Source organism: Sander lucioperca, chromosome 9 (genome assembly GCF_008315115.2).
Source record: "Sander lucioperca isolate FBNREF2018 chromosome 9, SLUC_FBN_1.2, whole genome shotgun sequence".
Taxonomy (NCBI): domain Eukaryota; kingdom Metazoa; phylum Chordata; class Actinopteri; order Perciformes; family Percidae; genus Sander; species Sander lucioperca.
The window spans coordinates 3,228,155-3,255,587 of record NC_050181.1 but is presented as its reverse complement, the minus strand read 5'-3'; the positions used below and the strand labels follow the sequence as shown (position 1 = coordinate 3,255,587).

General features: G+C 39.9%; 2 protein-coding genes across 2 annotated transcripts; one reads left to right on the top strand and one right to left on the bottom strand.

The window, feature by feature from the left end:
• Positions 1-94: 94 nt before the first annotated feature.
• Positions 95-26,476, bottom strand: cdc73 (cell division cycle 73, Paf1/RNA polymerase II complex component, homolog (S. cerevisiae)). The gene is made up of 17 exons (XM_031294392.2): positions 26,260-26,476; positions 25,452-25,557; positions 25,231-25,300; positions 24,640-24,702; positions 24,322-24,374; positions 23,721-23,809; positions 23,311-23,524; positions 21,037-21,135; positions 20,541-20,619; positions 18,916-18,980; positions 9,541-9,598; positions 6,455-6,490; positions 6,188-6,275; positions 3,712-3,873; positions 3,180-3,280; positions 1,965-2,106; positions 95-933 (listed from the first exon to the last, which is right to left on the bottom strand). Exons 1-17 carry the CDS (start codon positions 26,388-26,390, stop codon positions 897-899), a joined length of 1,593 nt encoding a protein of 530 aa, XP_031150252.2. The 5' UTR covers positions 26,391-26,476; the 3' UTR covers positions 95-896.
• On the top strand, positions 12,231-17,014 carry LOC116046155 (beta-1,3-galactosyltransferase 2-like). Its single transcript, XM_031294403.2, has 2 exons — positions 12,231-13,102; positions 14,633-17,014. The coding sequence occupies exon 2, from the start codon at positions 14,875-14,877 to the stop codon at positions 16,147-16,149; it is 1,275 nt and encodes a 424-aa protein (XP_031150263.1). The 5' UTR covers positions 12,231-13,102; positions 14,633-14,874; the 3' UTR covers positions 16,150-17,014.
• Positions 26,477-27,433: the final 957 nt, after the last annotated feature.

Here is a 27,433-nt window from a genome sequence, read left to right as displayed (position 1 = left end):
ACAAACTGACACACACACACGCACGCACGTAATGAGACTACAGGGAAACGAATATTAATAAAGTGAACACTAATGATCTACAATAGGCTGTACACATATTTGTTTCTCTGAGGCTTTATTGTCTATTTTCATGTGACGACTTAAAGCAACACTTTTCTCATTTCTCATCTCTAGCACAACTCCAACAAAAAGGAAAACTACTTTAACCAGGTCATTGCATGACCAAGAGATGTGCTATATTGACGGAGATCATCTCACTGAGCCAGAGCAGAGTAGTATTAACAAATCACTTACCTGTGTCCTTCTCTCTGCTCAAAGAGCTTTGGATCGGACAGGTTTCATCATATCATATATGTACATTCAGACCACAAACACCCAAAACAAAAGAAAAAGTGTAAAGGAAGTCTGTTTCCTCAAAGTCAGTGGCCGTTTTGTTTGTACCGAGAGTCATTTTCATGTTTCTCTCTGAGCTGAATTCACAATTTTTTTTCTGTATTATTGAGAGAGAAAAAATGAAAATCTCCTCTCCCTCAGACCCCATTATCTGGCTTAATACCGCATTTAAATTGTTTCCACAGTATGTTGCCCTTTTTATATAAAACATTTTTTTTTTTACTTTATGAAAACATTGGAAAATAATTACAACAAAAACAAAAATCCCCTATATCTCCTCTCCAGTGTCCAAAACAACATATCCAGCACATTTCATTAGGAGTCCTCGAGGAATCCGCTGGAAAATGTGTCCTGCTTCTCCTGTTACAATGGGTATCGTGTTAGAAGATGGGATGGCAGCTCGGAACGAGAGGGGCTACGTCTGCAAGAGGTGGACCAAGGAGAGTTGGAGGGTCAAATAAATCATTTGTAGGATTTTCGGAGATGGACGCTGTGATCTGGGCTCAGAACCTGAGGTGAGATTTGTGTTTCACCATGTATCTGAGAAAAGAGGAAGAGAAGGGAAGAAGGGTGAGTTTGTGCAATGCCAATGTCTTCATGTCACTACTGTTGTATAAGTATTACTGACAATAACAGGAAACAGTAGCACAGGAAACAAACAAACAGATAGATGGGTCAGGGCTCCAGACTGCGACCATTCCCAGATAATGGGGTCTGAGGGAGAGGAGATTTTCATATTTTCTCTCTCAATAATACAGAAAAAAAATTGTGAATTCAGCTCAGAGAGAAACATGAAAATGACTCTCGGTACAAACAAAATTTGAGTGTATTTTACATCCAGTCGCACATGTGCGACCAGTAAATTTGCCCCTTTTAACACGACGTTAAACGTGGAAGGGGCGCGTCAATGAATCCGGAATCTGTGGCAGGCCAATGAGTGTGAGAAGGATAGGGAATGGCCACTGTAAGTGGCTAATGTGTGGAGGGGGAGGCTCCTAGAGATAACCGAGCGAGCGTAAACGTCTGTCTGTGGGAAGGAGACAGATATCACAACCTGCCCTGTGCGTCTGAACAATGAGCAAGCCAGTTATTGACTCGTTCTTCCGACCTGCGGCTAGTGTGCTTGTGCCAGAGTCTACAGTGTCACAGTCGGATGTCAGAATTCAGCTGGTTGAGGTACTCTAAGGAGACGAACTCCATGAACTGCGAATGTTGCAGCGCAGTTGCATTCTGAATGTATATATGGTATATTTATTTTAATATTTGTACTGTCATGACAGCGATGGTGCTGTCGGTTTACCTTCTATGTTGCATCTTCAAAAGTGCACAATAAAATGTGACACTGAATTTGAAACAGCACATTGTAATTTCTGCATCCAATATATTATATATATTAAGTATTTATTAGTAATACAGTGGAAATTAGTAGAATGTGAATATTTGGTTAGCATGTTGATTGTGTGTGCCCCTACATTTTCTGGTTGCGCCCCTAAAATTTTCAGTTGAAAGTGAAAAAAGTTAGTCTGGAGCCCTGTGGGTATAAATAGACGTGCACAAGAATGAAGACAGACCTGTCGAGGGTTTCCCAAAAGCGCAGGAAGACGGGCCGGTCCAAATGGCGCCTGTGGCGGCTCAGCTCCAGGACGGTCACATCCCACTTCTGCACGTTGGGGTCTATCTTTGCCTCATCATACTTCAAATGAAAGGCTCGAACTGGAGGGGAAACATGTATGCACACATGTCTATGGATGAATTTGGTTTGAGGGCAGAAGGAAACAAGCAGCCTTCAAAACCGGCGTAATAACACTGTAATGTGTGAAAGGATTTTTAACCACCCTTGCAACAACAACAAAAACAGGCGATCATGTGGAACATGCTGCATGTTGAAATTACAGTCATCAAAATGCTATTTACAAAACCGCTATCTATTACAGCTATAGCTATTACATTTGCATTTGGACAGTAACGCCAACAATAAACAGACTATTGTTAGCTATAAAGATCGGTGTCTGTATTTAAGATTTTTATTAAATTATGTTTTTCATCTGATTACAGTGCAAGAAATCAGAGATTTCAAGTTTGTTGACTTGACATCACAACAGCAGATATTGCCAGCTAGGTTAAACTACAACACAGAACTTTCAAATCCAGTCGGTAAAGTTTGAACAAAAATGTTCTCTTTTTTACAACTTCAAACTTTTTTTTTTGATTTATCGATTAATTGTTTGCTGTATACAAATGTCAGAAAATGGCAAAAAGTTTTAATCACATTTACATCGAGTCCAAGGTAACATCATATAATTTTACAAAAAATTAATCTTTATAATCTTTAAAACTTTATTAATCCCACAAGGGGAAATTACAATGTTTTTCACTCTGTTATTATTATTATTATTATTATTATTATTATTATTATTATACACATTTACACACAGGCCTGAATTACACACACATGCTCAGTACCTATACATGCACTAATGGAGAGATGTCAGAGTGAGGGAGCTGCCCATGGAAAGGCACCCTGAGCAGTTGGGGGTTCGGTGCCTTGCTCAAGAGCACCTTGGAGGTGAACTGGCACCTCTCCAGCTACCAGTCCACCACCATACTCTGGTCCGTATGGGGACTTGAACCAGCAACCCTCCGGTTCCCAACCCAACTCCCTACTGACTGAGCTACTGCCACCCCCTATCCCCTAACTACCATATCAGAGAAACACTGAAAATCATCAAACTGGAGGAGCGGAAACAAGCAGAATTATATTATTTTCTCTAATCTGTTTTACTCACTTTTAGCGAAAATGTCGACAGGAGAGCCATCAGGCAGCAGCCACGGCCAGCCTTTAAACTGCCAGGCAGGACCCTGCACAAACACGGCCACCACTCGATCCCTGCAGGAGCACACAATCACTGGTTGTAGTTGTTGTGAAGAAACATTATGTGTAACAGTTGGATACAAAATACAGAATCACATATTTAACATGAAACTAAGTCATCTGCCACCAGGTAATATTAATGGTGCTGGAATGCTGCTTAATATGATACCAAGGTTTAATGTTTAATGTGACATTAGGCATCTTTGAACTGTGTTGTTAGCAGCTAGATTTAATGCTCTTTGTAATATAATGAGGCAAGACTGAGGTGTTGGCAACCCTGGTGCAACACACACCAAAGTGCCACCATGTCGACAGGATGTAAGGCATTACTCTTCTATTACGAATGTGTAAACATAATGAAAATACAGACAAAATGAAGAACAAATGAAAAAACGTCAAATGAATGAAACTGTAATTTACATGCAAAACATTAATGGAATGCTTACCAGTCCTGTGGAGCCAGTTTGAGTGGCTGATCAATGATACGGTACGGCACAGTGACACTTAGTGTTGTGCCACCGGGCTGGATCTGGTCTTTGCGCCTCTGAAGCAGAACCTCATTGTCGCGTTGGATACCCTGCTTTTTCTTCTCTTCTGGTGTGACAAACCTGGTGTGGTACAAACAAAAGGAATACTACTACTTTATCTCATTTACAGTGTTTTATAGAAGCTACACATTTGCTTACATGGCACTGAAAATCTAATTTCTCAATCAGCTTTGGTTCCAACTTTGGTGTTTTGATTTTGGAGTTTTCTGCTTGTCCCTTTTCCTGTTGCTCTTCTCACTGATTTGAAGGTGATGTCACGTTTTGGAGTGTTGAAACTCCCATCATATGGCTGAAAACCAGAAACTTTGATTGCTGCTTATTAAATGTTATAGAACAACAAAGAAAGATATGAAACCCAGGGTTTTCTGTATCACGACGGTGGATCAGTTGTTACCGGGTTCAATCGCCGTGGTAACTTATGCTGAACACCTAACCTGGTCGGGAGTAGGTTATGTTGGAGATTAGAGATCAACTGGTGTAAAAGCACCGCCTACTGACCAATCAATACTCGATTGATAACGGCGTCACCGTTCTTAGATCAGCTGGAGCTCGGTGCGCGGAGAGAGAGAGAGGTGCGCTCAGAAAAGTTAAAACACTTAGAGACTGACAACCCCATTAACATTCCCTGATGGGTATTTTTTTATGAAAGATATAGATTTTCAGCGCAGGGAATTACATATAGGCTATTTGTCGGCTTGTTGAGCCGTGTGTTGCCAATGCGCACATCGGTTTGAATTATGTTTTTATATTTTTTATTTGCTCTCACGTTCGCTTACCACTGCCAGGATTGCAACTGAAATAATAGGCTAAAGCAACGACAGTTTATGGAAAGCACAGGTGTAATTATGGTCAGATCTTGTGCCTGACTGATGAGGAAGTGAAAGAGTTGTGATTTACGCATCTACAGCGTCGGCTATTTTTTTGCCAGCTTTCCTCCTGTTTTAGGAAGCAGTGACTGTATTGCGTTTTGCCGGTAAAACCGTGTCTGCGTTCTTCATATTTATGTAGAATTATAGTTTGCTCTTCTTATGTAAAATATGCGGCTCTGGTAAATGTTTGCGATTGGTCGTGCTGTGCAAACACCGGCTCTTTTATGTGAACGCACGTGCCACTGGATTGGGAAACCCTGAGCTGACTGAACAAGTTGATAACCACCGTCGTGACACAGCGGGACCGCGGTTGTTAGAGTTAGTGAAGCTGGGTAACTGAAAGAAATCCAGGGCATGTTGATCTTGATTTGTAGTACAGGCCTCAGGATTATTTCCAGGGTCGTTTTCTTTTGTTAGCTTGGTTTGTATAATGTAGAGAGATTGACAGACTGGCTGTATATCACGTTAGATGTAACAGATTGTTGCACTGTTATGGTTAATTACAGCAATTTCTACATTTACAGCAACTTTTTGGAAACGGGTCAAGTGTAATATGCAAATACGTATGTGTGTTCATTGTCCTTTTGTCAGTCTAACATGAGTAGTGATGCACAATATATTGGCAATTATTTAATGATTATCATAGAAACTCATATTGGTAAATGGTCATAACAGCAATAATAAAATCATGTATCGGACAACATTTTCATATCCGTGTATCCCTAAACAGGAGTTATAAGTTAAATTGAGCTGTCATTATGTAATATCACTAAAAGCCAAAGAAAATATGTGATGTCTATGCGTTTAGATTAGCTTTCCAAACATAATTCATTCCCGGCCACACAAGCCAACAGTATTACCTACCATTTCTTCTCCTCTGGGCTTAAACCTCATCATAGCTGCTATATCACAGTTCATTCCAAGCATAGATAATGGGTTTAATTAGATTTGTATTAGAATTAGTAGATCTTTTGCAGCCCTGATTATATCACTGTTACATTAAAACCTGGACGTTCATCCTTTGCCATCCCTTATTCCATCAAAGTTTACAATGAATAGTGTTAAATGTGTTATCAGTCTTTTCCATCTGGGCGGTGATGCATCACCAGCATCTTCTCATGCAGTTAGTTATATAATTACGAAGTAGCCAACCATGACCACCCTGTTAAGACATTACTCAAGTTTTAGTCTCTAAATGTTCCAACTTAATGCTGAGGACTTTGGAGAAAAAAAAAAGGATGGATGTGCCACAGAGATTAATTTTGGGCCAAATTCTGTTCACCATTTTATACAAATAATAGTGTGTATTCCCTGACAGTGGCGGAAGCCTCATGACTTAAAAAAACAGTAAAAAAAAACAAAAAACAACAGTGCGACTCTACAACTTTCTGTACCCATTTAAAATGTAAAAATAAAACATGTTCATTCCTAGTGCTTCAAAGTGTAGCAGTGAGCAGATTAAAAGAAAATAGACACAAAGATAAAACAAGCAACAGTATACTTACTTTAGATCCTGCAGGAGATCCTTAGCATTGAGCATTGTGATGAGTGAGGTGGTGGCAGCAGGGATGATGACGATTGGTGTCCGGGACCCTGTCGAGAAAGTCATGATAAAAAGGTATTGTTAAAAAAAAAAACAAAAAAAAAAAAACTGTTGTGTTGCATAGACAGTCAAATAAAAGGCAGTTATATGACAGAACAGAAAGCCTATGTTGGTTCACATTATATAACATCACAGTATACTGTATTTAAACTGAGTAAGAGCAATGTACCTTTCTTCTGATTCGGTGGAGGTCTGGCTTGTGAAACTAGAGGGAAAAAGACAAGAAGAATGTATGTACACATAAACACATTTGTAGAGCGCATTACATTTCACAGTAGAGCTATGACTGGACCCGAAGAACCCACATAGCTTCTGTTTAAACCCCACCTGAGCCTGAACCAGTTTTGGGCCCTGAGCCCGATTTAAAAAATAAAATTAAAAAAACAGGGAAATTTGCACAAACCCGACGCAATTCAAGACTGGGAACATTTAGAGAAATTACAGCCCAGCCTGAGCCCGACAGGTCGGGTTGGTCCCAATCAGGTTTGGGCAGACATTCAAAGCTCCATTTCTCAGAGAGGCAAAAATGATGATACAAATGATCCTAAATGGAACTGCTTTGCTTTTCTACTGTTACAGGTCGGTTTTTCCACCAACATTAAGTATCAGGGGTTGGGCTAAAGGGCTCCACTAACTACTAAATAATAATTGCAATAACTAGTACAAATATGATATGCTTCAGCTGGCTGCATAACTGAATGATTCCGTGAAATTATTTACTGCAAATGGCTCACATAAAAAGCTCAAATAAAATCAAAGAAATGAAAGACCGTGAGGGCACATGTAGACCATTTAATCTCCAAGAGGTGAACTCCTGCATTCCTTTCTTTAAATATTCTTCGTCTATCAAGTTGAACTCCTCTATTTATATCATTAATATCATTGCTGTAGGACAAATGTGTCACAGTCAACCAGTCATCACTTACAACACACAGACTGTTGATGCTTTGTTGTGCTCTTACATATTCTGCAAGGGAAAAAAAAGCTGCAGAGGAGCATCTTGGGCCCGTATTAGCTGAGGAGTAAAACAGACATGTGATTCTTCTCCCCAAACAAATGTCCCTTTTACAGAGGCAGTTTGATCCAGAAAGCATGTGCATATTTTCGATGGTATGGTCATATGTGGCACAAGTTGATATTACAAAAACTGGGAGCAAAAGCGGAAGCATGGCCAGCCAATGACTAAAAAAAAGCCAGTCTGAGACTTTTGCTCACTCTCTTCTCAGCTTTCTCCGTGTTCTCCTCGGTCTCATCGCGTCTGCCATGTTGTCCGTGGAGGCTGCTGATTGGTGAACCCCCCCCCCCCCCTCCTCACCCTGGGCCTGAAAACCACCTTCTCTCAGAGGTCCAAGGCTTCTGTGCTAGCTGTGTAACATCAACACTCCCCAGGTGCTCGGCGCTCCAAGTTCAGGCAGCAAGGCTATACTGAGCTAACTAGCTGACAGCAGCTATACAGCCTGAGCAGTAACCACTTTAGCCACAAGAAAAGCTTTCTGTCCAACAGGAAACTCTGTAAACCACCAAAAGTCGAGACAGAACAGTCAGAGGACAGTAGAGTAGTAGAGGTAAAACCAGAAAACATTTTCTCCATAAAATATAATCCAGTTTAGGTTTTTAGTGGGAGAATGGGCTTTTGGGGCACAGAGTGGAAATGACAGAGGGACCATTCTTCCTTTTACAAGACAGTGTAGCATCAAAATGATTTTGAAGCTGTTGTTTAAAAATGCACCATCCTGCCTTGTCTAATTACAGTTTATATGAACTAGAGGATGGATACCCAAACCGAGCCCATTGGGACCCATTGGGACCCGTCGGTACCCGACGGGCAGGGCCGGGGCAGATATTTATAAATGCTGTTCGGGTCGGGCTCGGTCACATCAGCGTGATAAGGCATTGAACATTTTAAATTTAAAAAAGCTTATTATGTAGGTGCGCGCCTGTGTTAACGTACGCTTGTTGCCCCATGTGCGCTGATGTGTTGACATTTCCGAATGCCTTCCTACAAACGTACATGTGTCATTAGTATAAGAACAAAATGAGATTTTAACTGTGTCGGGCTCGGACATAAATATCTTAATGCGGGCCGGGCTCGGTTACTGCTCTGTCGGACACGGACCGGGCTTGGACAGAAAAATGCGGCCCGATCCGCACTCTAATATGGAAATCTTATAGATAGAAGCTAATGTACAAAGGAAATCCCCTGAAGCTACAAAAACTGAAATGTAACAGCTACTAGTGTCCGAAAAGTGTGTTGGATTGTTTGGTAGGATAACGTGGCATTTTCCCCCTCTGTCCCTGCAGAAGCTGTGGGTCCAAATGACACATGCAGACAGCTGCTCGACATTTACTGACAGCTAGGACAGACTGGACTTCACAACCAGCCCCATGTCCGTCAGGTCAAGGTTACAGATGATAATGACAGTAAGTGAGGGTGCTATGATAAGACCCTTTTCTAGATTTCTAAAACACATTTTGGAGGGAACAGAGATTTAAAAATGTTTTAACCGTTAAAAAATTCTGTGAAACGTCACATAGGTAGAAAAGCTACTTTGTTACAATATATACTGTAGTTTCTTTATCCAGGAGAGGGATGTTTCCTGCTCTTTCAGAATAAAAATGAATGCATGAATAAATAAGATGATGGGAGCTTGGGATGTTGCATAACATTTTGAAAAAAACAAAAAAATGTATTGTATTTGTGTCAGTAGAAGCATTAGCTAGCTCAGGATTTCTCATAGTGAATGTAACAGTTGCATCTACAAAAGTGACAGACTGAAAAAGCAAAATTATCTGCCCTCTCACCATCATCTCTAGTGGTCCAAGTCTGTTGTTATTCTTAACTGTCATGCACATTAAGTCCTAAAATTAGTATTTCGGCATTTTGCAGGAAAAGAAATTGATACACAGTTGGTCCAAGTTTGAAAAACAAAACGACAAGATTGTATTTTTTGGCCATATCACGCAGCCAAACTTGGTGGGCTACAATCTTTCACCATACACATCTTTTTTGTTTAATGCCAAACAATTCAAAGTTTTTGTGGGACTCTGTAGTTGCTAACAACCCTCTCTGCTACCAAGGCTATTCTATAAGAAAACAACTTTTTGAAAGTTCCCAAAAAATCTTTAAAGAAGAATAACTTGTACATTCCAATACAGGCAGGTATTAAAACAAATTAGCATTATGCAACCTTAACAAAAACATTGTAAGCAGCAGACATATGCATGAAAGACGTAGATATTTTGAATCTAACCAACCTGGACGAGGGACAGGCTGCAGCGCTGGAGTCTGGGCCTTCCGAGCAGATGCTCCTTCCTGGAAAACACAACACCCAAGGGTCATATTAATAAAACGTACTATGCCTTTAACCATGTAAACGTTGCAGCAACAAAATTGTTGCTCTGTGTGTTGTTGTGCATGTAAATCCAAAGACCTAAGACTGCTCAACAACAACCAATAAGACGTTGAGACACATGAGTATAAAGTTTGAGAATAAAATGTAGATTAAGAAAAAAGTTGTGTTTTGGGAAAAGAAGAAATGCTGTTACCCTCTTTGTCATGTTAATAGAATTCTCCTTGGAAAACAAAGGCTTTAAAGGGGGCAACACTAGGGGTCACAGTCTAGCAGTAATCCATTATCTAGTGACATTCCCGCAGGCTGGAGCTCACACTGACAGAGGAGCGACAGAAACATGCAGACCTTGTGGAGATTGCGAAAACTACCCATTAAAATTTCCCAGAGCTTTGTGAAGCCTTCAAATTGCTTTTGTTGTGTGATCGAGTCAAAAACGCTAAAGATACTCAGTTTACAACAATGTAGTCTGGATCGACAATAGTTCATTTACTCGATAATCACTGGCGCCGGATGTCCCTCGCCGTGTGGAGCAAGGTCTGGCAATGTGAGACTAACAGTAATGCAAAACAGAGAAAAGCAGCAAATCACATTTCAAGCTATAGTGCATAGTTTCTGTTGCCCCCATGAGGAATTCTAAGTAATGACAACAACACTGTCGGTGCGTCCAGATGATACAGCCTTCCGTGATCGAGCACACGCCCCCACCCCTCCCCCACGCAATTGTTAGTAGCCAAAGAAGACACGGAGGATTAAAAAAACACGATGGACTATTCAAAAGAGGTAATTATCTTCACTCGAGCTTCTGCGCAGGAAAGTCACCGGACGACACAATCTTCTGAACATAGCCATACTGAGAATTACAGAAAGTTGTTGGGAGCTGATAGTCTTAATTAGCTTTGTAGCAACTTATTTGGCAATGGCTTGAATGTAACGGACGTTCATTAATATCAAAAGTTACGCACTAAAGCTTTAAGAAGCTGGAACAAATATTTAGCATTTTTACTTCTTAAATTACTTAGACGATAAATCAAATTTGTTAGCAAATCATTTTTGGTTGACTAATCGATTAGTCGACCAATCGTTTCAACACAAATTGATCAGCTGTTGTGCCACTGCAGAGCGTCTGTGGCCGTCTATCGCCCTTGCTACGGTGAGACCAACCAGTCAGTGACAAACTGGTTGTCCAGCGTAGTGAATCATTTCTACTGCTACTTCTTCTTTCAAAAGACCATAAGCTGAACCCATCAGTGAAAGTTAATGTGCATTATACTTGAATTCCGAGTGTTCAACATGCCAGACCAATGGCAATCAATGGAAAGTAAGACCAATACCCTTTCAGTTTGTCGTTATGTAATCAAAATAAATTATATTGTATTTAAAATTTTAATTTTAACCTTTTGTGTATTTAAGCAAAATTCTTTATTGTAATGGACATCATTTTGACCAATTTCTTTTCTTAAAGAACTGAAAGGCCTGGCTAATTATCACATCATTAATTGATATAGTTTAAAAAAAAAATTAAATGGGGAATTGGAACAAAATTTTCATGTTTCACTATTTTATAGTGGTAATGGTAAGATGTTGTTAATGCTTCATATGATTGATACATTATAATTAATATATTTTTAACAACCTTTAAAAGTGTAAAAACATTTCAGTTTGGGTCATGATATTGCAAAAAAACAAAACAAAAAGCAAAGCTTTAAACTGTTACACATGTAAGAAGAGACCTGCACGCAGCTTGTTAGCACGCTCAAGAAGTCCCTTGAAATACATTATTCAAGCATTCATGTTTCCTCAGTAGAAATGTATAAATCAATTAGCTCATAATCATTTAGACTATCCAGCATTAGCAAATAAAATTGTATAAAAGGAGCTAGTAAGCCTCATCCCCATCCGGTCAACTGATGCCAGGTCAGTCCATCCCTGCCAATCAAAGCTTGTCTGCAGATATGCTCTGCTCCACATTACAGCATTTAAAGTATTGCAATTTATATAAAGTTTTTATTTTATACAGCCATACTGTATCCATTTTTTGGCCGCTTAAAGAATATAGCTCCCAGCAAATACCAGTATGTCTGCTGACAGAGCTTAGTCTAACCGTCAGTTTATAAAGAGATTCAATTTAAGTCTGATAAAAGGTGGGCAGAGTGCATCTAAAGAGATCATGACTGCCAATGAAAACAACTTCCCCTACCCTCCTTAGGAAGAGAGTATTGCCCCGGTCATACTGTGGTTAAATTAAAACTGCTGACCACCACGGCTGAATGAGCGTAGAGGAAACATCATTGTTATAATTTGTATTCAATTATCATCCAATACAAGAGACTGGCAGGCTAAAGACTGGGACTAAACCGGCTTTTGAGTTGCACTGTCCATCATTGCAAAAAATAAGCTGTAACCTGACAGTTTACATCTTTAAATCATATTAGGCAATCCGCAAACCTTTAAGATTTGTGGAAGTGCCGACATGAAGGCTTCTCTCCCCTCACCTCTTCCTTCACAGTACGATAAATTGAGATGATTCCTCTTTCTGGAGAGTGGGTGTGAATACAAATAGGTCAGCAGCCCAACCCATCCCCCCCCCCCTCCCTTAACAGAGCAGGCAGCAACAGCAGCAGAGACGGCATGACGTGTTGGGAGAGCGTACTGCCACCAAGACTGGAGAGGTCTTTCCGAACGAACGCACAACTCACAGCGCTACATCTTGTTCATCTTAACCTACCCTGCTGCTTTCACCACTCTAGCCCTCTCACAGACAACACGATGACAGCACAGAGGGGAGTGTGAGGGGCTGCTGAATGAGGAGGGTGAGAAGAGGAAAGCAGAAACAAAAAAGGAAAGCGGCACATGGGGGGAGGGATGTTAATACAACAGCATTTGAATCAAACAGGAAGAGCGAGAGGAAACAAGGACCAGCACAGTAATAGAAGAAAAAACAGAGGAAGGCTTGTGCACCATCCAGAGATGATCCCCATCTATGCACTGCTGCTTTAATATACACAACACGACAAGCGAGGGCAGGGAAAGGACCCCGGGCTGCAGCTAACTGTCAACCACCGACTCTCTACTCCCTTTGGCCAAAGGCAGCAGCACTGTTAGCATCAAGCCTCTTGGGACAATGCGCCAAGGCAAATGGAGAGACTGCAACACTGGCGCTCTAATACATGTTCTGCCTTTGCACGCATGTGGTAGATAGCTCCAAATTCCTGGATGAGGACTACATTTGCACATCTTTCTGAGTAACAGCCACATGTGGGTTGGGTTAAAAGAAGAGGATGATTTGTCACATTGTCGTCGTCGTAGAGAAAATATATGAGTCGAGCCCAATCTGTATGTGATTGTAATTTGGCTAAGGGCACAGTAGGAGCAGTGACCAAGAGAGTGACGAGTGTGAGGATTGTAATTCATCACATTCAGAAGCAATGGATGCCCAAAAGAGACAAGTACTTAAATAAAAACGGGTGAGTTCATGCTGCAAATGTGCATCAACACAACACTACGGTGAAGAAATAATTCTTGCTGCTAATTAAATGAGCAGTTATTGTGTACCGTACAGGATGTGAAGGGTGTGCCTTCAAAAAAAGGAAACGCCATCTCTATTTCTGATAACACATGCAAGAATGCAAGAGAGCTAACCGAAGTCTTTTCAGTGTTGCTGTGAGCTCTCACAAACCACTCTTTGTCTTGGTGGGGTCCTTTAAGAGGGTAGTGTGTAATTCAGTATAAAACTGGGAGACCACACTCCACTTCAGGTTGCTAGCAGCACGCAAACAGACTGTTCTTTCTTTAACCTTTCCTCATCTGGATGCTGTTCAAGAGCAAGCGAAAGTTAAGTTGATAGAAGCAGAACATATTCTGTTTATTCTTGTCCTGAAAACAACATAAGATATTCCTAAAGTTCAGTAAACAAGATCTGAAAGTAAGAAAAGTATACAGAGTTTATTTTGTTCTACATTAGCCTGCTGTGCAAACACTACTCCACTGAGTACTAAAAATGTGCACCTTTAGGAGTTTTCTTATATGGCAGTGTGTAAAAAGTTTTTAAACTAGTATTTTAGCATTATGTTGTTCGTCATCTGTGGAGCCACAAGACTAGTGCAGGAATGAGTCAAAGGGGGAAGAAAAATGAAATTTGTGTTAATATTCAAGCTTAATTCACTAACTAAATTTGCTATTTAAAATATATTCTATATGAAACCATTATACTACATGAAACAAATTTCATATGAAAAAGGGGAAAGGGAAGTACTCAATCCAGAAGCCCAGCTTCATAATACAATCACTATTGATAGGTGATATAATCAAACCAAATGTATTTTCATATTTCGTAATGTGTTATTGAAAGAATCTAGGTAAAAGTTCAGAATGATGTTATGGAGTCTTATGCGTGAGAAGCTGGATCCGATCCAGATGTTGGCATAGGAGAATAACAGACAAAAGAAGAGACACTCTGGGTACATGCATCTTGTGTGTACACATGGTTATCTCCTTCAATGTTGTGTTGTGTGCAATATTGAATAAAGCTGTATTTAATCTGAAATCGGACTCGTCATGATGAAGTCTCCACCATCTGTCTCCAGAGAAAGTGAGAGTACCATCTCTCAACTTTCTTTCATTTTCTTTACTGATCCTGACACCAGAGATGGTAACAAAAACAAAGCTAAAGATTAGAGTCATAAAACTACATGGTACACATTTTAATTACATGACAGCCAATAAGTAAGATAAACGTTAAGCAAATGCATACACGGTAAATTCTTAATTTTGGAGAATTTTGTAAATTCCACAATATGATTGAGTTGTCCTTAATTAAAATGTATCAGTCATTGTCAGGATGAATAAAATCAATAATTCCTCAGCATAATGGTAGGGGAAATACTGATGTAGTCATTTTATCTGTTGTGAATATACAAATATTGAGTATAGCAGCTTTAATGTGACATGCTGTATCTATTGTGTTGCTCAAATATATCCTACACTCTGTCTCCTAGGCAATCACAAGACATGGGACAGAGTGGACTCGCACATTGCAACTGGCTTGTCAGACAACAACATTGTCTGTGAGTGTCAAGTGATTGACATACATTGAAATTAGAGATCATCAACGGGTCATAGTTCCTTAAGCTACCCACCATATAGACTTCACTTTGCCTCCTGGGATCAAGGACTAGTCAGATACTACTAATGTTTGGCCTACAAGCGACTGTCCGCGTGAATTAGTCCCACCGAAACCATGCAGTGGAGACGACGCCACTGTTGTGCACATACAGCTAAATTTCTCTATCTCCTCTCACTGTTGGGTCTACTGGCCTTTCTGGTCCACCAGGTGTGGCTGCCTAAGCTCACAGGTATGTCGCGGTGGAGAGGTCATCCTGTGGTGTACGGAGGTAGTAAACTTCATACCACCAAAGCCAAAAGGAACATGAGTGCCCCACATTCAACGTTGAGGTTTGTCATTGTTCCTCAGCCGACCTTCAAGGCTGATGCCAACATCAGCTCCCCTGAGAAGGAGGGTGTCTCCTCCCGTCAAGGAGACCCAGGTTTTGAGTTTTTGAACACTTTAGCAGCCAACACTAGCCAAAGTGTAGAGAGAGATCTTAGTAGCACAATAACTCATGGACCTTTTACTTATATTATCAACGAGCCAGACAAATGTGCTGACAGCAGACCCGCACCATTTTTGGTGTTGCTGATAGCCACGGAGGCTCGGCAGGTGGAGGCAAGAAATGCCATACGGCAGACATGGGGGAACGAGAGCGTGGCTCCGAATGTGGGATTCATCCGGCTGTTTCTGCTGGGGAAAAATGAAGGAGAGCTGGGACTTTTACAACAAAGGATGCTAGAAGCAGAGAGCCGGAGGTATCACGATATAATTCAGCAGGACTTTATGGATTCCTACAAAAACCTGACCATAAAGACATTGATGGGAATGAACTGGGTGGCAATTTACTGCCCACAAGCCAGCTATGTCATGAAGACGGACAGCGACATGTTTGTCAACACAGAGTACCTCATTTACAATCTGCTCAGGCCAGAGCTGAAGCCTAAGAAGAACTACTTCACTGGCAATAACATGAGAGGCTTTGCACCCAACCGAAACAAAAACAGCAAGTGGTACATGGCCCCTGAGCTGTACCGAGGGGACAAGTATCCCACCTTCTGCTCTGGGACTGGTTACGTCTTCTCTGGAGACTTAGCGAGGAAAATCTATCGCGCATCGCTGAGAATCCGCCACCTGCATCTGGAGGATGTGTATGTGGGAATATGCCTGGCCAAGCTCCGGATCGAGCCCACTCCTCCATCCAATGAGTTCCTATTCAACCACTGGCGGGTGTCCTATTCCAGCTGCAAGTACAGCCATCTGATAACATCACATGGGTTTCATCCCAATGAACTACTTAAATACTGGCATCACCTGCAGAGCAACAAACACAATGCATGCATCAACACATTGAGAGCAGGCAGGACAAACTCAAACAGAATGAACAGGGAGAGACTGGCTCAATAACTTAAAAAGTTATCACCAAACTCTCCTTGTTACAAGCTCCTTGTGGGATACAAATAATGATTTATATCTCAGCTCATTCTGTTATAAACATCAAGGGATTAATCATCCCTTTAATTAACATGGAAACTCTGCAAATTCTGCATACGGTAAATGTGTAAAAACTGTGCTCTACTTTTATTGCCAACTTTGTACAAAAGAGATGAACAATGTTTATATGTCTGAGTCAAACCACTGGAGAGTATATGTACACAGTTTTACACATTCACACATATTTTACAACAAAATAAGCTGTGTTTCACTGTGGCGCAAAGGCTTCTTTTTTGTAATAATGTAAGATTTACCATACGTGTTTTATATATGCTGCCTTACAGACACAGGCTACTCTAAAACTGGACAGGTTACAGTGCCAATAAACATTTCCATATTAGTACCAAATCATATCATATTATTATTAGTACCAGTAGTCAATGAAGTAATTTTAGAAGACATGACGATAGCTACTAAATACTGAAATTATTATACATCAACAACAAATGTGGGACTAGCAACTTTTTATGTATCAAATGACCAAAACCGTATACAACATACGTTTATGGAAAACATTTTAAAAAGTAAATTTTTGTGCGTTTCCCCTTATTACTTGAGTGAGATACTGTCTCATAACTCCATTTAAAAGAGTTACAGCTAACTGTAGACAATCATGCACCTCTAAAGACGATCTTAAAGAAAAAAAAAAACATTCTGTTTTGTGATTTATGCATTTTTTTAGGCTTGCTGCGGTAGTCAGTGTTACCAGTGTTACACACTATCCAGGCATATGCTGATTACATTACTTTCCCACCACCCCTAGTCGTTTTTTTTTTTTCTTCATAAAAATAAAACCCTTTTAGTTCATGTCTACTCTGCTCTACTCCGTACAGCAGCAGCAGCGTAGGAGGAGTTAGATTGAACTCAGACATTTTTTCTGCCCGACTGGACAATGGTGGAGGATTTGGTGTCAAAGTGAAAGCAAAAGTACAGAATCAGATGATTTGTATCATATATTTATAGCCTTTATAATACATTATCAGTGTGTTTTCTTGCCAGATTCACTTGTGGCTCACTGAGAAAATATACCACAAACTAGATTGCGAGCCGACCGTGGAACAGCCAAATTGGTTAATATCATATTTATATACAGTCTATGGTTAACATGGGTGCCGAAGGGAAGCAGGCAGTGCTTTGGGGCACTTCCTGTCTCAACTCGACAGCTGCTGAAATGGGCATTTCCTCACATGGCATCTTATTCTCTTGAAGATACCAAAATAGAATTAGAATAAATAGATTGTTTACTCTATTTTATTCCTCACACAATTTTGTATTTACTGCCTCAAAAACACAGCAGTCATTATCAAAGAGGTCATATTGAGGCTTTCTTTAGCAGCTGCTCTATACTAGGGCTGCAACTAATGATTATTTTCAAAGTCGATTAATCTGTTGTTTATTTTCTCGATTATTCGATTAGTTGTTTGGTCTCTAAAATGTCAGAAAATGGTGAAAAATGTGGATCAGTGTTTCCCAAAAGCCCAAGATGACGTTTTCAAATGTCTTTTTTTGTCCACAACTCAAAAGATATTCAGTTTACTGTCACAGAGGAGAGAAAAAAACTTCACATCTGAGAAGCTGGAATCAAAGAATTTTTACTTTTGTCTTTAAAAATTACTCACACCGACTAATCGATTATAAAAATAGTTGGCGATTAATTTGAGAGTTGACAACTACTCGATTAATCTTTGCAGCTCTACTCTATCCATCTATAAATTGCAGGAACGTCTGTCTGTCTGTGTGTGTGTTATGCGCATATCTCTCGAACCGTTAGTCCGATGGATTTCAAACTTGACAGGTGTCTTGCTATGGGCACGAGTAAGTGCAGTGCCAAGTTTGACGACGTTTGGATTAGAAATGCAAAAGATATATTTTTATAGGTAAAAGATTAAATATATAGGTAAAAGAAGCACACATTGGCTTTTGCCGCTCTAGCCGCTGGCCACTCCCCCTCTGACACTGAGGACCAGAGACAGAAAGCAGCGGAGTTTTGGCAGCTACAACGTGGCATACACCTCAGACCCACAAAAATATGCTAAGTTGCACTACTTTGAATAAACAAACGACATTTCATATCTCTCGAACCGTTAGTCCGATGGATTTCAAACTTGACAGGTGTCTTGCTATGGGCACGTGTAAGTGCAGTGCCAAGTTTGACGTACTTCGAATAAACAAACGACATTTCCCGAATTTAAGGACGTTTCAGAATCCCACACACACACATGCAAAGCACAACCAGACAAGTGCAGTCAGAGTGTGATGCCACTTATAGGCAGGCTATCTATCTTATAAAGCGAGACGTATCTGTATATACAGTATGTGTGTCCGTGTTTAGGGGGGAAGGTAACCTGCACATCAGCAGATGCCGCGGCGGGGGAGGGGACTCTTTTCCTGCTGTTAAATTGCTGTGAGCTGGCAGAACATAACGTAATCTCGGAGATTATTCTCTCAGTGGAGTTGCATATTAAGTGGTGTGGGGTCCTTCTGTAAGTAATTTGGGGGTACAATTTGGTTTTGATGAATTCTACAAGCAGCAATACCACAGGCCAAGTAATCGGCCCGTTCCAAACAGGCACATTTTCAACGGGCACTGCACTAGTACCAATAATTATAAACCGGTATTTATGTGCCCAAAGTGAAATTTACCTTCCAAAACTAGCAGCAGAGTTTTGTTTATCTTACCGTCACTGACTTCAGGGTCATGCCGTGGTAGGTGCCCATGGTATCGATCTTGAAACCCTCCGTTTCTAAGAAAACAACAAAGAGTTGTTGATTATTGGCAGAACAAAATGGGTTATTTTCAAAACAAGTGTATAATATATAATGGCCAAATATTCTGTAACAAGTTTGCATCTTTCAATTCCTACAATTAATCAAAACAAATTTTCAACCTTATCTCTACCAAATTTTATTTGTATGTCATCCCTATTGTATGTATGTATTTGTTGAAAAGTAGAATCCCTGTTACAAATGTAGTGCAAAAAGGATAATCACTGTTGCACCTAGAGCAGACGCTTTGATGTCAGTATGAAAGCAGCTGTGTAGCTGCGTTGGACGCTGTGCCACACACTGGCCTTAGATGGCTGGTATTTACAGTATTCCCTGATGTCTTAGATAAAGGCATCTGTCAGTGGAGCACAGTATCCTGACATCTTTAATTGGTCAGTAGAACATCAGCGACATATGCAACTGAAACACACTCAACTATTAGTATTTTTCTACTCAAGTGTCCCAGATATTAAGGAGACTGAGGAACTAAATAAGGAACTAAAAGTCTCTTTGCTCTGAAGAACCGTGAAGGTTAGGCAAATTCGACTAATAACAGATTAAAAGACAGAATGACATGCAAGTTCCTGTGTCTTGCTTGCTTCCTGCTGGTTAAAGAAAGTTAGTAAAGGGAGGTAGCCACAAAGTTAGTGACAACTTCAGCACAGGCTCAATAACTTAAGGTGAGCTGACCGTTAAGGTGGACCACCTAAAAAATGTAACTTTAAAAAGGACAAAACGAACCAGTTGTTCTCTGGGACATGTTTTCATGCTAATTGATTGTGTTTGTAGCTTGAAAGAAGCTAGCGCGGACCGCTGATTAGCTTACAACGCTAGTATTCAGGGCACAGGGAAAGTAAAAATAAATTGCTATTTTGTACCACTAAAAAGGCTCAAAATATCAGGCTCTGTTGCGGCATAGCTCTCTCTCTCGTAGCCCTTTCACGGAGCTCCAGCAGATCTTCGTTCAGTGAACTGTCCACTTACAAAGTTCTCAATGCTTAGGTTAACATGTAGGGACCCTCATTATGCTACCGTTGAAGTTTGGTGATATTTTGAGCCTTTTTAGTGGTACAAAATAGCGATTTATTTTTACTTTCCCTCTGCCCCGAATAGTAGCGTTGTAAGCTAATCAGCGGTCCGCGCTAGCTTCTTTCAAGCTACAAACACAATCAATTATCATGAAAACATGTCCCAGAGAACAACAGAGTGGGTACACATCCGTTATTAACCTCTAGGTTAATTTTGCGCCGGAATTGTCCTTTAATGTTTCATTCACACGCTCTTTTGACATTGTAGGAAAGCACATTGCTATTGCCAGGTGGGTGACAGCTTTGTTCGACTCATTTTCTGTAACCAGTGTAGCATGAAGGCATGTTTGGTGGAACTAGCAAGCTAATGTTAGCTAGCCAGCGGCTGCACGGTACTTCAAATCTGTTTTGTTGACCCGCTGACCAAAGTTCAGGCTCGCACACACATACACCTTTGTTAACGTTCTAGACTAGACTAAAATTAGCTACAGAAGCACAAATTAAACTCACCCTCTTTTCCTTTGAACCGCTCCTGATCGTATCTGTTGTAGGCAGCTGGGACAGGCTGCTTGTTCCTTAGGGACGGGTCCTGGAAACAACAAGAAACCCAAACAATTCATTACTTTACAGACCTGTCAGTACACTTAGTCAAAACCTTAGTAATCATTTATAGACTTGCCGCTGTTCCAACCTTCCAGTTAATTTCAAGCTCGATTCATTTGAGAAAAAAGGAACGTGTAAGGAAAAGTAGCAATTGACTGGTTTATCCAAGTCATGCCCTATTCTCACACACACACACACACACTTTTACTGGTGTCTGGCCAAAGTTAAACTTTCTTGGAAAGTTGAAGAAACTGGAATAAATAAATATATATATATATATATATATATATATATATATATATATATATATATATATATATATATATATATATATATATATATATATATATATATATATATATAAAAAACCGCACATATAATGCACACAGAATGGCATTCTTACCACTTGAGTAGTGTTCTGTGCTGGTCTCTGCTCTGGTGCTCGCCCTTCTTCTCTGGCTTTCACTGACTGCAGGATGGCGAAGATGTTCTTGGAGAAATTCTGCAGAGGAGCAATACAGATTATGAGGAGTTCAACACCCTTGCAAAAATGATTGCTTTTCTTATCATTTGGTGAACGAGAGTGAAATACATTCAAAGTTCCAGGCTCCCGCTAAACTCACTTACAAATGCTGCTGCTGCTCTCTGCTATGTTCACATTTTAGAGAATGTAATTCATATTTTCCCTCATTGATTATGTATTATTTTACCCACCCACATCCCATTTGCTACTAATAAGAATGTAAACTTATATGATCGGGAGCCGATGAGGTACAAAATCAGGAATTTGGATAGGCCTCATGTTCCATGGCAGTGGGACAAAACACAAAGTTATTTATAAAGTTGTCCTTTGCAATTGTTTCAACATATGCTTCAACAAGCACACTTTTAAGGTGTGAGAAATGCCCAGCTTTAAAGAATGAAAGCCCAAAACAGAGAGGAAGAGGTTTTTAAATGTAGCCATCTCGGTGTGGACATTAGATTGGGAAATCGCCAGAATAATTTCTCTAAGCATACAATTAACATTATAATGGCTTTGAGATGAGCATGTCAAAGTACTTCAGTATTAGGCTTTTTAGACCTAATCAAACTAATTGAAGTCACATGGTGGTTCAGCTGATTGTAAGGCCTACATATATCCCTTCATCAAATGTGTCGACCATTTGCCTGAAGAAGACCCAGCACGGTTGAAACGTTGCCTTTGTATTAAATATGGGAGCTTAAAGCAGTGTTGCGGACATTAACTTTTTTTCATTAAAGTACTTTAGTGGCCCAAAAATAAATCATATTTTTGAGTAAATACACACTGGATGAAAATTATTCTATTGCTGCCATCTAGTGGTTGAGACTTTCACCTTGCTACACACTCAAGGTATATACATAGTTGGGTTGTCTAGAAGTTTCCCCCACATCCAAGGCCATTGTCCCAAAGAGTTCAGCAGGTTCGGTAAAATAGGACAGCTGCATTCGAACTCAGGTATGTAGAGTAAAGTGGTCTCGAGTTAAGCTCCAAATGGTGGTCTGAAATGTGTTTCTAGCGAGCCCCGGTGCTGTCCATTAAGTCTACACCAAAGGGTTCACAATAGTTCAACATCAGAAAAAGCATATCTGGTTAAAGTCTACATCAGTACAAACATTTTCAAATGAGAGATGTGCCATCTTTGAAGGCATTGCTGCATAGTTACAAAAATGGCACATGAAATACTAGGGCTGGGCGATATGGAGAAAATCAAATACCATAATATTTTGGACCAAATACATCAATGTCGATATTGCAGCGATATTGTAGGGTTCACAATTGGTGCTTTCACAAAATATTTACACAATGAGATTTTTGATGAATAGTCATCAATAATGTGGATATAATGACTACGTGGGTAAAAGCAAACTGCAGTACCGCTAGAACAGTCAAGTTCAGAAAAGTACATAATTTTACTGTAATGCAGCCAGTAAAACCTAGCCTGGTTGACACCAGACCCTTCTCAGTTGTAACTGAGAGTGGGTCTGGGAAAGGTTCATTCACAGCTCATTTCCAAAAGGGGCGTCACCAACGGACGCCGCTCAAATGCCTCTGGGCGCATTGGATAGTCCAACCAGTCAGACCAACGATCGGGTGACGTAGCAGCTACAGCGGCATCAACGGGTTGCTGTGCTTCGGTGGCCGTCATGTTGAATGTAAACAAAAAGCTGCTTGCCGTGCCGTCGCTGCGCTATCGTCATCGTGTAAAGCCCGCCTCAACGGTTGTGATTGGTGCCTCGATTTAGAAAAATTGGAAATGGGCTTGAATGGGCTCTTGGCCAAATCTCAAATTTGCCGGAAGTCTGTCAAGGTTTTCCCAGGCTAAGTAAAACTTAGCAATGATGACTGGAAGAGCAACACAGTAGACACATTCATCCCACAGAGGTCAGTGCAACAATGCTTTCCAGACATAAAATATTGTGTGTAATCATTGCATGTTCATTAAACCTCATTTACAAACTGTGTAATGACCCTGTCAAGACAGAAATCTAGGTCCAATATTGAGCTAATGTGCAGGTAAGAATAAAAGAAAATCCCCAAATTCACATGCTAATCTAACACAGGTGTATTTGAAGGAATGGTCTGACCTTTTGGGAAATACCATTGATTGCTGTCAGAAGAGACATTAGATATCATTAGCTTGAAGTGGACTCTGACCTTTCCAGTGCTCTGGAGAATAGTTGTCCTGGTCCTCCAGACCCTCTCTCTGCTGACAATATCTCTGGTGACATCCACCTCAGCGTCCACAAAGCTTCTCTGCTTCAGGGTTATGTCATCATCCAGATCCGTTTTGATGGTGGAACGTTTCTTGGCCATAATCTTGGCTTTGATGGCCGCAATTTTCTCCACCGACATGGCCTCAGACAGTGATCTGGAGGAGAGAAGTTAGGATCATTTGAACAGCTCACTGCTTCGAGGAACTGGTATGGTGACATCCAGCAATCCGATTAATGGTGATCAGTTAATACTGATATGGTTGAATAAAAATATAATCTACATTGGAGAGAGTATTGCTTCATATAGAAAACACATTATGTATAAATGCAGCTGGGGAACATCAATTATACCTGATCTGGTCAGTCTGCACGATGCCCTCTTTGTGGCCCTCCAGACGGGCAGCCAGCCGCTCCTTATCCAGACGTACTCGCTCCTCATCCTTAAAAGGAAAACAGTGTACACACTATTAAACTACAGAATGAAACAAGATATAATACCTGATGCCTATGATTTACCAGATCAGCGACACAACAATTATATATTTTTTAAACTGCAACAAAATGCATTTCATTCATAACTAAATTTACAAACAAGACTGTTTTATTTTGGCTAAATATATACTGACTGATGGAACACGTAAATGTTTCAATAAGCAAAAATCCTTGTAGATGTAAAATTATTTAAGCCGTGTTTATTAAATTGGCTTTAATCAAAACTTAAAGGCCATCTTAGATAAAATAGTTCTGTTTTTTTCTTTTATTTTTTACATTGTTACAAATATGTTGGTCTAATCTAATAAACATCACCCGTCAGTAATAGCTTCTCTATGTACTGGAACTGATCCTGCTCATGGAATAGAGATAAGGGAGTAAATGCTCCGGAGCAACACTGATGTATGTATAGTGATTATACTAAGCAATTGTTAGTGGAAGTTATTTCATGTCAGTTTACCTCAATCCTTGGTTTTTTGGCTTCAGAAGATACCTCGTCCGCTGCTCTTTTGACTAAAAAAAGCAGAAGAATGGTATTATTTCACTGCACAAAGTCCATTTGATTTCGTACCAAGTTGACTGAGATACTCCCCCCTTTTAAAGAAAATATCTGTGAAAATATGACCCAGTTGCAGAAACAGCAGATAAAAGATAGCCGCAAGATACACTTCATTAAATTGTAGTCAACGTTTAAATAATAACAATTACTCAAAAATCAATTATTACTGCAGGTGGCATTAGCTCTTCAAACTTGATGACATATATGATGTGAACTTACCTTGTGTTGGCCTTTGCAAACCTATTTCTATAGGTGCACTTCTGTCAATACTTGTTGATGTAGCTGTGAAAAGACACAATTAGAAACTGCCTTAATAAGTTACCAATTAGATCAACTACAGCTTGGCTCATCCTGGTAGTGGTTAATCCATAAATGCTGTCATTAATGTATGTTTTAGTCAATAAAAACCATTAAGAAATCAGGACAGTGTTAATCACCTCTGGCTCTACATGCCACTGTACTTAATCTGCTGTTCTGCTCTTTTTATCTTAATTCTTACTCTTATTTTTAATACATTCTGTGTGTGTGTGTGTGTGTATGTGTGTATATATATATATATATATATATATATATATATATATATATATATATATTGTTTGTTCTGTTTAACCTGTTTGTTTAACTTATTTTAGAGAATGTGTGACATGCACCTACAACACCAAAACAAATTCATTGTATGTGTAAAAAATGTACTTGGCAATAAAGCTTTTCTGATTCTGATATATTGAAGGACACACAAACATATTCTTAACATTCTGCACACAATAGAAAGAGATCACAATAGATCTCAGAAGCGTTAACATTACTTACAACTCTCGCCATTGAGATATGACAGCAAGCCTTTTCGATCAGGTCGCCTGACAACAGGGATGTTTTCTGTCTATAAACAACATACAATCATGTCACCCCAAAGCATTTCTGAAAATATTCTGCATACAAGACAAGAAAAGAGGCTGAAATACTGGATTGTACTCAAATAATACTGGCACTGACAGGTTGAGGCACTTTGAAAGTTATTCAAGAGCACTTACTGCAGCTCTTCGCACATAGGATGGATGTGGGAGATGCACATTGTTGAGCAAGAACAAGATAGAGTCCAAAGTATAGTACTCTTTGGGCTGGCCCTCTTTACCAGTACTGAAGGTAGAAACACAAGCAAAGAAAAACAGAAAAATCACTCAAACCTCAAGTGCACATTTAAGTTAATCTTAAGTGCATAATTATAGGTATATAGAAAATATAGTAGTTGAGTTACTTTTTTAAAGTAACGAAACATTTGTTCTGAAATCAAATTAACACAGAACTACTTTCAACAATTATCTGGTTAGCTAACCTACTAATCCTTACAGCAACCTAATGGTATGCGTTACATAAGCAAAGTTTGCTTTTGACACGGTAAACACAAGTGCTTACAGTCATGACTGATACTAAAAACACAAGTCTTTCCACTTGGTACACAGGAACCCTGACTCCATGGGAACACAACTCAACGATAGCTAACGTCGCTAATTAGTTAGCATCACATCACAACTGCAAGTTTAGCTGTGTAGCTAGCTAGCTACATCTTTCAACACATTCAAAGTTTGAAAAATATTAATTGACACGCATAGAAGCTAGCAAAGAGTCCACGTGGTTTAGGGCAAAATACTTAAGTATCATGCCATAGTAACCAAAGAGTGCCTAAAGTTGTAAGTACAACAGCGAGGAGAGGAGTTGGGTTAGCATCTTAGCATCTAGCTAGCTAGAGAGCCTTCCGCCGTTACTAGCACCACAAGGCACAGATGAGCTTCAGCAGCGGGCCTTCAGAGGCGATTTATAGATATTTCAGCACTAACGTACCCCCAGATTATGTAGTTGGTCTTGACATTTTTCGGCCAGGAGAACTCCCCAAATATAACTTCATCTCCTTTAGCGACGATTTCTTTTTTCTGAATGTTATACTGACGAAGAACACTCAACACATCCGCCATCTTCACTTGTCTGATGTAGTGTGTTTGCAAGGCCCCCAGTTAACAACATGTGGCCCCGTATGTTGCCTGATCTGAATCTAACTTTTTTGAGGCCAATTTCCCTTGGTTACAAAATTGTCAGAGCTGGCAGTGAAGACCATTTTTCCCCTTGTTTGCAGGTCGAATTATATCCGATGTAGATAAACGTAAATTTACGTTAATTTAATTTTAATTAGTTGGTTTGTCAGCACTGGCTGACAGTAGTGGTAGAGTCCCATTGCCTTGCTCTGACGCTTTCACAGTATGGACTCTTAATAAATCCATATTATATACTCACTATGAAGTATCGTTGACTTCCAGGAAGTCAGACAGTTATTTGTAACATGGACAGCCAAACACAACAATATTTGAGGAGCAGCAAAGTGTTTATTAGAGGTTTACATTGCTACTATAGTTAGTACTTACACGTTAAGCACAATGGATGCAACAGACAATATGAGGGAAAATAAGTTAATCATGGTGGTAAAAGACTTGTGAACTACCATACATCATAATAACTATCTCTTGTGTCAGACTTCAAACGATCTAATATTTTAGTTTTATAGCTTTTTTTTTACCTTTGGCCAAACTGACAATGACAGTATCACCATGTGGACAAAGATCCTTCACAGTAACATGGTCAGGTATGTATTCCTCTTTATATAAAGTGAATTAATGAGTTGAATGAATTAACAAGTTATGTGAATGCTGTCAGTAATTACAATTACTGTTGACCAAAACAAGAAGCACCACTGTAGTTGTTTGCTTGCATTTCCCCAAAATGGTTTGGCCCCAAACGCTAAAACACTGTAAGCAGCGGGTTTATTCTTTGTTTGAAGAAATATAAAGCATTGCACTTTAAATCTCTACAGTGACATGTTTTACAAAATTACATTGAATTGATTTTATTCCAGGAAAGTAATAGTTATGTTAGTTTTTGCATAGTCTTGCTTTGCCAGACCTTCCTCCACAGCGCTGCAGAGGAGGGTCTGGCTACGCCACACAGCATTCCGGGATGGAAGAAA